General features: G+C 48.9%; 1 protein-coding gene across 1 annotated transcript; it reads left to right on the plus strand.

The window, feature by feature from the left end:
* The first annotated feature begins 157 nt into the window (after positions 1-157).
* LOC311530315 (killer cell lectin-like receptor subfamily F member 1) lies at positions 158-10,034 on the plus strand. Its single transcript, XM_084646761.1, has 6 exons — positions 158-1,524; positions 3,167-3,265; positions 4,252-4,350; positions 5,578-5,732; positions 6,046-6,158; positions 9,898-10,034. The coding sequence occupies exons 1-6, from the start codon at positions 1,440-1,442 to the stop codon at positions 10,019-10,021; spliced, it is 675 nt and encodes a 224-aa protein (XP_084502887.1). The 5' UTR covers positions 158-1,439; the 3' UTR covers positions 10,022-10,034.
* Positions 10,035-10,593: the final 559 nt, after the last annotated feature.

The raw sequence follows: 10,593 nt of genomic DNA on the forward strand, positions 1-10,593 counted from the left end.
ACCCCTTCACGTAACACAAGAACCAGGGGTCACCTGGTGACGGGAAACAAACAAAAGGGATCAGAGTAGCTGCCGTGTTAGTCTGTATTCGCAAAAAGAAAAGGAGGATTTGTGGCACCTTAGAGACTAACCAATTTATTTGAGCATAAGTGGAAAACAAACAAACAAAAGGGTTCAGAGTAACAGCCGTGTTACAAAAGGGAGTATTTCTTCCCACCATGCACAGTCAACCTGTGCAACTCATTGCCAGGGGAGGTGGAGGGGGCCGGAAGTGTAACAGGGTTCAAAATGAATTAGATCAGTCTCTGGAGGATCGGTCCAGCCAGGAGTGAAAGTAGCCACCACGACTTACCGCTGCACCCTGCACTGGGCCCAGCATCCTTACCGCGGATGGGAAGTGGAGAGCCCCAGTCCCCTCCACTTTGCCGGCTCCCAGCTGCGATGACGTTCCACTTCCTGCCACCGCCGGTGAGTGCCGGGGGCGGGAAGCGGCTGTGAGCTGGGGGAGTGGAGCGGGCTGGGGCTGGGTGTCTCCTCTTCCCACCGCCGCTAGACAGTGCAGGGGGGGCTCGGCCCCTGCTCCCAGCTGGAAGCAGGTCCCTCACTAGCCCCCTGGGCTCCAGGGGGGCCCCCAAAGCTGGGGTCTGGGGCAGCTGCCCCTTTTTCTCCCCCCCGTCGGCACTCTCCCGGTAGGGTCTGACAGTGCTGCTGACGGGGGAGCAAAACCGGAGTGCCGCACCGGCCCACTCTCACTTCTGGGTCCATCAATGGCTATTAGCCAAGACAGTCAAGGATGCAACCCATGGTCTGGCTGTCCCTAGCCTCTGACTGCCGGAAGCAGGGACAGGATGATAGGAGATGGCTCGCTCGATAAATTGCCCTGCTCTGTGCATTCCCTCTGAAGCATCTGACGTTGGCCGCTGTCAGAGACGGGATACTGGGGTAGCGGGACCATTGGGCTGAGCCAGTTCGTAGGTTCTTATCAGCTAGTTCTTATCAACGTCTCCTCCCCACAAACTGCTCTGAACCCGATTCCTCACCTGGTACAAATCGCCCATAACTCTACTGGCGTCAGTGGGGCCAAACTCAAGCTGGTGTGAATCTACAGTTGCTCAATTGGCGTCAATGGGCCCAGATTTTTTCAGCAGGGGTCAATGAGCTGTAGCTACGCTGCCTTATTCCCAAAGAACATCTGGCCCCCCCCAGGTCGGGAATACAGCCATGTGACACCTGCACCCCCCTCCTCAGCTTCTGGCTCCACTGTCACGGCTGGGTCCATCGGACACCAGCAGCTCTGCATGTTGTGGTTTCACACCTGATTCTTGGGGAGGAGCCAGTACTTCCTCTGTAGGCTTGTGGAGACCAGCCGGAATCCACAGGCGTCTCTTCTTCTTCTCCAATCTTCTGTTCGAAACCGAACCCGACACCGGCATCAGAAGATGGAGAATGAAGACGGTTACGTCGTCATGACCCTCCAGATGAAGAGGATAAACTCAACCCAGCCATCTCCGCACGGGAGCCAAGGTACTGCTCTATAAACCAACCTACACTGTCCACTCAGGAATGGCGTCTGCTCTTTAGGTTTCAGTGACGGCACGAGCAAAGCTGGTTGAAACTTCCCCAGCAAAAACAGGTTTTTCTTGGGGGAAAAAATGGCCTTTTTTGCCCCTCTTCAAACATGGACTTTTTTGCAAAAATATTTTGATTTTTTTTTCCAAACACCTGCAGTTTAAAAAAAGTGATCAGAAATGTGAAGACAAAAAATGTTTTTTGCATGTTGGTTGTTCTGCAAAATTTTTCTTTCAGTCCTGATTTCGGTAGGTCAGCAGAGTCAGACGGAGAGCTTTGGTTCAAAACAGAAAAAATGCCATTTTTTAAAAAAAAAAAGGGGGGGGGGTAACATTCTCAACCACAGCTGAGTGATTTTATGACATTTTTAAAATCATCAGTTTCCTGGTCTGGTAGCTCAGTCTCTGACCGGAAGTCAACATTATTACCAGCAAAGAGCAGTGCTAGAATAGGAATCTGTCCCACACCCTTTGTAGTGAAAACTGATGCAAAGAAAGATATTTAGCTTCTCAGAAATGTCCTTATCCTCCTTAATTGCTCCCTTAAAATCATGGTTTTCCAGCAGACTAACTTATTCTTGCACAGAGGGTTCCTGCTTCTGCTCTAGTTAAAGAATCTTGTTGATTTGATGTCGTGAGCTCTTTGCTTTTCAAACTCCAGTTTGGCCCTTTTTAGTTCCCTTTCATAGACACTTGTGGAAAAACTCATCCACCTTTTCTGACAGGGCTGCAGCATTTCTTCCACAGCTCCAGGAGGGAACAAACGAGTGTTTTGCTGACAGAGAGCACTTTTGATGTGCAAAATTACTGTGGCGGCTGTTCAAAACAGTGCAACAGAGATCAGTAAAGGAGACTGGTCAGGGCATGGGGTAAGCGTCAGAGCTCTCGGCATCCAGACTGGTTGCTGTAGGTATGGGGTTCTTATACCACCTTCGAATGCATCTGGCACTGGTCCCTATCAGAGACAGGAGACTGTACAAGATGGACCCATGCTCTGGTCCAGTGTGACAACACCTACGCTCCTACCCGGGGAGACAAGGAGGGAATAAACAGTGGGCTGCTTAATTGTATTGTCTGCTGGTTCTGTTGACACTAATTGGGGGGGGGGGGGGGAAGTTGTTAAGAACTGTCGGCCTGAAATAACAGTATATCTCTCTGACGTGCCATGCGGTACTGGGTAGGGTAAAGGCCAGGGGACCTGGGTTAGGTCCCTGCTTGTGAGGTTGGGTAAGTCTCTGTGCCTCTGTTTCCCCTTTGTCTGTCTAGTCTAATTATACTCGGTCATCCTTTGGGCAAGGACCGTCTCTCCCTGTGTGTCTGTACAGCGCCTGGCACAACAGGGCCCTGATCTCAGCTAGGCCTTCTAGGTGCTACTGTTTTACTTCTATTAATTGTGTACCCCAGCTCCTACCCCAAAGATCTTACACTGAGATGGTCGCACTAACCCTGCCAGTGAGCCCAGCAAAACTAGATGTGGAAATTGCAGGGAATGCACTAGGATTAGTACCACAATCCGGTTGGTAGGTTTGGCAGGAAATCCCTCCATGGCTACTTTTGTCCTTCACTGAAAAGGTTTCCCCACGTTTGCATTTTTACAGGTTCTCCTCCCGGTCTCGATGGTTATAAAGTTGCTGTGGGAGTTTTAGGGGCTGTGTGTGTCCTTCTGGTGTCGGCTGTGATTGCTCAGAGTGTCTGGGGTAAGTATCTGGCACAGGCGCTGGCTTCCTCCAGGCCCTGGGGTGTTTAACCCACAGCTCTACCTGTCACACGTCCTCTGGGACCCCACCTGTCCTCCGCTGTCAGAGACAGGGTACTGGGCTGGATGGGTCATTGGTCTGACTCAATATGGCAGCTCTTATGTCTGTAACCCTGTTACCTCGGTGCCTATTGTAAGTGCAGGAAGAGGGTAAATGAGAGTGGCAACTTTCATTCGACTCTCCCACCAGCTATGGTTCATCTTCCCCAGTGGGGGCATGACTGCGGCCCGGTTTCCACCGTGTTCTCCAGACCAGCTCACCTCCATGGGTCTGACTCCATGCATCTGATGAAGTGGGTCTTAGCCCACGAAAGCTTATGCCCAAATACATTTGTTAGTCTCTAAGGTGCCACAAGACTCCTCATTTTTGCTGAAACAGACTAACACGGCTACCCCTCTGAAACGGGTCTGATTCCCTGCCCTTCACCCCAGGGGGAAAACCAGTGCAAAATATTACTAAAGACACCAGATCGTGGCTTTTTTTGTTTTTGTTTTTTTTTGACAAAGGCCTTCGCTAAATATTTTTAAAATTTCCTGGAGTTTAACGAAACATCTGAAAATATTTTCCCCATTCCTTCCCCTTTTTTTCCTTCCATCAAGCCCTTTTTAATGGGAAAACGGAGGAAGGGGGAAAAGGAAGGGAAACAGAAGCGAAAAACTGGATTTTTTTGGGTATCTAATTGACATTTTTTTTTTTTTAAAAAAAGCACAGAAAATACAGATAATATTGACTAGATCTGCTACCAGAGCAGATGGTGGCATTCTGCACTAGCGTAAATGACACCATAAGGGGCAAGATAATGGGGAACCGGGCCCAAATTCGCTCCCCTTCTCTCTTCCCTCTGGGCTATGGAACGTGACCTAGCTCCTTAGAGCTTCCTTATGTGCTGTGTCCTAACCTCCCTCTGCACGGATGCTGTTTGGAAGGTTTCCAGGCCGGATGGGCAGAATGCGACATCCAGCAGGCCGCCTTCGTGTCTCGTCTCAAGCAGAGTCTGTGTGACCCAGCCTGGAGCGGCCCAGCAGGTAACCTCAGCTCAGATTCTTTCTCAGCTGATTTCCAGGCTGGGCTCAGAATCTGGGAAACACCTGACCTGGGGAATCTTGGGAGCCGGGTGGGAGGTGGAATGACTATGGACGTTCAACATCTGCTGGAAAAGCTCGCTGCTCACATGCCAGAGTGGGACACAGCAGACCTGGGTACAATGCCTGGCTCTGCCACGGACTCCCTGTCCAAGCCTGGGCAAACTATTACATCACTCTGGGCCTCAGTTTCCCCATCCGTACAGTAGGGATAATGATCCTTCCTTTGGATGTTTTCTCTATTTAGATTGAGCTTTTGGGATGGAGGCTGTCTGTCACTAGGTCCATTAGAGTAGCACATGGAGGCCCAGACCATCCCTGCCCCAGCTGAGATCAAGGCCCCGTTGTGCCAGGCGCTGCCCAGACACACAGGGAGAGACAGTCCCAGCCTGGCAGAGTTTGCAACCTAAACAAAAGGCAGGAGGGGAACCAGAGGGGAAGTGACTTGCCCAAGGTCACCCAGCAGCTCAGTGGCAGAACTGGGAAAGACCCCAGATCTCTTGAGTAACAGTCCAGTTCCCCTAAGTAAAGGCAGTGTGGCCTTTAGGTGTTACTGAAATGCAGGTAACAAAAATACCCTTTGAGGTGGGGACTGTCTTCCTGTGCCTGGTTGGTTTAGTGCCCAGCACGGGCTACTGCAATGCAACAAACCAACACAATAACAATCCTATATTCAGCAGAGACTTGCAACATACCCAGACCCCCCGTCCTCACCTGTGTTAATGGCAGCAGTGACCTCTAGTGGTTACATGGGGGTAGCTCTCACTCTGCAGAGCACCCAGAACTGTTAATTAGAGCCCCCAAATGCTCTGATACTCAACCTCCAGGGTCACGCTTCCTTTGCTGGGTCTGTGACAAACATTTATTACATCATACAGTGTTGGAGGTCCGGTGGGGAGTTTGAGTGAAATCCTTTGAGCTCTGAGTTATGAGAAAAGAGGGGAAAATAAATCCATCGCCTGCCACTATGACAAAATTGGATGGAAATTTTTTACTAGGATCGCTCTCGGGCCAGATCCTGAGCTGGTGTAAATTGATGTGCTCCATGCTGACCGACACCAGCTGGGAGTCTGGCTCCTAGCGCCCATTGTGGGCTAGGGCTTTTGAATGGCTTGAAATAAAAATATTGGCTTTCTGTGAGTTCACGGGCATCTCTGTTTCTTCTTCCAGGGGGCACCGGGTGCGAACTCTGCCCTAAGGACTGGCGGGCACACAGGGGAAAGTGCTACTGGGATTCTAGAAGGAGTCAGATCTGGAGTGAGAGCCGGAAAGACTGTGAGTCGAGGAATTCACAGATGCTCGTGATCCGGGACCAAGAGGAGATGGTAAAGTGAAATGCACAAGGCCAGTTCTCCAGCTGGTGTGAATCAATGTGCCACAAATTTTTGACTCCTTTACCACTCAGCAACTCTCAGGGAAACAGGTCTATTCTTCAGTACCACTGAAGCTCTCCAGTGAGAGGGTATCATGCAGTGTGCTGGCCCCATTGGGTCAGAATCCATTTTCCTTGCATGTTTTGGGTCTCTGATACATCTCCTGGTGTGATGGGGCTTGTGGGGAGGAGGGGGAAGTCTCTGTATATGCAGGGGGTGTAAGACCGTGTGACAGTCACCCAGTCGCTTGCTTTACACTCCCCAGGATTTCATAAACACTATCGCAGAAGGCACAAACCACATCTGGATCGGCCTGAACATCACGTCCCACACCAGGAACTGGACCTGGGTGGACGGCTCCCCTTTAAATCAAACACTGTGAGTGTTGCCTGCAGATTCACTGTGGCTAAGATAACCTTTTCCTCCGCATTTGTAGATTTGTTAGGAAGGATCTGGGGGGTCACGGTGGACTACAAGCTAAATATGAGTCAATAGTGTAACACTCTTGCAAAAAAAAGCAAACATCCTCCTGGGATGTATTAGCGGGAGTGTTGTAACCAAGACACGAGAAGTAATTCTTCCTCTCTACTCTGCACTGATTAGCCCTCAGCTGGAGTATTGTGTCCAGTTCTGGGCGCCACATCTCAGGAAAGATGTGGACAAATTGGAGAAAGTCCAGAGAAGAGCATCGTTAAAGGTCTAGAAAGCATGACCTATGAGGGAGGATTGAAAATATTGGGTTTGTTTAGTCTGGAGAAGAGAAGACTGAGAGGGGACACGATAACTGTTTTCAAGTATATAAAAGGTTGTTACAAGGAGGAGGGAGAAAAATTGTTCTCCTTAACCTCTGAGGACAGGACAAGAAGCAACGGGCTTAAATTGCAGCAAGGGAGGTTTAGGTTAGACATTCGGAAAAACTTCCTAACTGTCAGGGTGGTTAGACACTGGAATAAATTGCCTAGGGAGGTTGTGGAAACTTTGTCACTGGAGGTTTTTAAGAGCAGGTTAGACAAACACCTGTCGGGGTGGTCTAGATAATACTTAGTTCTGCCATGAGCACAGGGGACTGGACTGGGTGACCTCTCGAGGTCCCTTCCAGTCCTATGATTTGCTCATTCTGAAGCTTTGCACATTTGGGCTCAGATTCCGCAGGGCTGTGCGTTTTTGGACGGAAATCTCTCCTAGCATCCCAGCAGGGGCTCAGGTTTCACAGACGACTTGGACATCGCTGCGATTCAAATGTTCTTATTGCAACCATCTGCTCTGCGACTAGGCTATAAATCAGGGCCTTGTTTCTCCTTTGGCTCCTACTGATTCCAGGGCCTTGGATTAGACCATCTGGGTTCTAGTCCCAGGTCTGGGAGACAGCACGGTCTGATAATAAAACAAGGAGAGGATTAAGAATCTCTGTACCCCATTGGGCCTCAGTTTCCCCATCTTCATAGATTCCAAGGCCAGAAGGGACCAATGTGATCATATAATCTGACCTGCTATATAAACGCAGGCCAGAGAACTGCCCCCAAAATAAACCCCAGAGCAGATGTTTTAGAAAAACATCCACTCAATTTAAAAATGGTCAAAGATGGAGAATCCACCATGAACCTTGAGTTACTCTACCAGTGGTTAATTACCCTCACTGTTAAAAAAAAAAAAAATGTCGGCCTTAATTTCCAGTTTCAATTTGTCTAGCTTCAACTTCCAGCCATTGGGTTGTGCCAGACCTTTCTCTGCTACATTGAAGAGCCCGTTATTAAACATTTGTTCCCCATGTAGGTATTTAGAGACTGTGATCAAGTCACCTCTTCACCATCTCTTTGTTTAGCTAAAGAGAGAGCAGTTAGCCTTTGATTTTTATTTCAAGTGAGTTTTGTAATCTGGTGTCACACCACTCTGCATTTGGACGTGGTCCCTACAGGTTCAAGCTTAATGGCGTGAAAGTCACCTCTGCCACTCCCTTCAGATTTAGAGTCTCTAGGAAGGAATAAAGACCAAGGGTAGTGACCACACAGACATTCACAAGTACAAAGTCTATCTGTTTTACAAATTGTATTAAGGGTATGAATACCCATGCACATAGAAATTCTCCACAGACATATGCACAAGTTACAAATATACTCACAACCTTAACAGCAGTGTTAAGGTCTGATGGGTCTCGCATGGCTTGCCCATCAACAGAGGGATGGTTCCTGCTGGAGTTTTCCTGTAGGGAGCTCAATTTTCCCACTCTGGGCATCCTCTTTATAATGTGATTCTGTCTACACCTACGGTCTGTGCCTGTCCATAAAAGTGTCAACCCTCTTTTTCCTTATTGGTCTGATGTCCTCTAGAAAGGTACAGTACCCCGATTCCTATAGGTCGTGTAGGTTCTCTTTATCCTCATGAGCATTAATACACAACCTATGTCCTGTGATTAAGGCACACGTTGGAAACAGGTGCACCTTTGCGGCATTCTTATGATTTAAAATTAATCTTCCCGCTAGATTTTTCACAATTCCACCACTTGGTACCTCTTTCCCTGTAATCTTAGGGCATCGGGTTATTCTTTGGTCACTTGCTTATGTCGGCATTTCTCAGCTCCATCAGCGAAGCTTAAATCTTGCAGGCCTGAGCCTGCAGGCCTTGTGTTTCAGCCCCTCGTTAGTTAGATACCGAATACAAAATTAACCCTTCCAGCTCCTAATCATTCTTAGACTTCTATAATCCTACATCTTAACTCTATTGAGCATACAATGATTATATACGACGTAACCTGCTTATTGATTATAACCATACAAGAAATGAGCAATAAACTAAATACCATTGGCTACAGAAGCTTTATAATGATTGACGCAAGGGCCTCAAACTTTCATTGAATTCAATGGGAGTTAGGAGCCGAAATACCTTTGTGGATCTGGGCGTCCGTGTTGTTAAATCGGCAGTGAGCGAGAGAGGAATCGGCCACAAGAAGAGAGCAGAGATGGAATGATCCTGGCAAAGCTCCCAGTGACTTCAAGGGGGGCCAGGATCTCCCCAGAGACTTGTGGGGCCTGAATAACGGGGAGTGGTTATCAGAATGGGGGAAGACGAGACTGTTACCCGGGGTTTTTTCAACCCAAAGCTCTTAGTAACTTTTACTCTGTGCGAGGTGGTGTCAGGAAATAAATCAGGGGAGACACGGCTGTCCGACCGATAGATGGCTGGCACAAACAGGACAACACAAGGGTGCTTTCACTTAAAGCTAAACTTTACTTAGTCTCAAGCATTTACACACGTCTGCAAAAGGTTAGTAAAACACCCCCAACCCTTGATAATTACCAAAGCTGAGTGTGGCTCTCGAGTGGCACAGCGGCAGGCTTCCGGTGGCCAAATATTCCGTCCGCCGGTGGGGACTGCAAGATGTATCCAGAAGGAGAGTCCAAAAAGAGTCCAACTACCTCAAACTTTTCCCCCTTATTTATACATTAGTAATAGAATGACATGTCCCTTAAAGAAAACTTGTTCAGTAAGCAGTTTCAAGAGTCAAGCAAGAGGTTCCTTCTGATTATCGATTAACCAGGTGTGGGTTTTTCCAGAGTTTGCAGCCTTGAGGCCCCACTAGACATTCCTGGGGCACATACATGCATTTTCGAAGAGCAGGATCAGCCACTTCAACACAATTCTTATCTGGAAGGAGGGGAGGGGGGTCAAGCTGCCCTTTCTGTGGCACCCAAAACTCCCCCCTCCCCACCCCTCCCCCACTCCTGCCTTGGTCAAACTGAGAATGCTGAATGGCCAACTTACAGCCTGCGGACTTGGCTGCTTGCAGCAATAAGCCATAGCGGTTTCAGGCATTTTACTGGTTTGCCAAAGTCTCCCCGTACAAGACACCCTAACTCAGTTCATGTCCTGGGAGGTTTTGCTGTGATGGCTGACAGCCCAGGGACTGAACTGGGGACCTCCAGAGCTAAAAGCAAAAGCTGCCACAGCTTGAGCTAAGAAGCCATCCCGTGAGATTAGGAGAGGCACTCAGCCATGGGTTACGCTATCATCAGCATCTGGGCACAGCCCAGCTGGGTCGGTATCAAGGCCAGCATCCCATCACTCCGAGAGGAGGGTCTCTCTGATCCATCTATCACTACCTTTCTCCTTCGCTCCGCAGGTTCCCGGTCTCGGGCCCTGTTGCCTCCGGCAGCTGTGGGGTGGTAAAGGGGAACTCGATCAACTCGGAAACCTGCAGCGCCGAATTCAAGTGGATTTGCCAGAAAGACGCTATCGTGGTGTGAGGCAAATGAGAACGTCAGCGCCCCAGCAGAGTGCTCCTGCCCCATGGTGACGAATTTCAAAGGGCTTTATATACAGACGCCTCCGTCTTCCTCTGAGCTGATGCGGAGCAACAGCTGGCAAAATAAGGGAATTTGAATCCTTGATCTAGTCCCTTTGTTCCCTAGCGTTGCTGGGAGCAGACCACAAGGTGAGGGGAAGGAGGGGATCAATGTTAGCTCAGTAGCTATAGCTAGGCTTGGCAGCATTCAATGGGTGCAATTTTGACTGATAATATAGGTTTATTTTTAAGCATTTTTTTCTATTTAAATGTTCATAGTTGTGGGAATATGTGTGTGTGTATATACGGTGAAATCGACTTTTACCAATAAAAGCCCAACATTTGCCAGCCTAGTTAAACCTGTACAAAATCTGGGTGGAGCAGGCCTTAGCCAGCTTGTAAGCAGTTTGCGGCAGGGACCGTCTCTTCACGGTGAACGTGCAGCTCCCAGCGGGCCCTGAACTTGGCAGGGGGCTCTGAGCAATGGTTTAATTAAACTCCTAGACTTTTAGGCCAGAAGGGCCCATCATGGCC

This window comes from Lepidochelys olivacea (genome assembly GCF_965140295.1).
Source record: "Lepidochelys olivacea isolate rLepOli2 genome assembly, chromosome: 14".
Classification (NCBI taxonomy): Eukaryota; Metazoa; Chordata; order Testudines; family Cheloniidae; genus Lepidochelys; species Lepidochelys olivacea.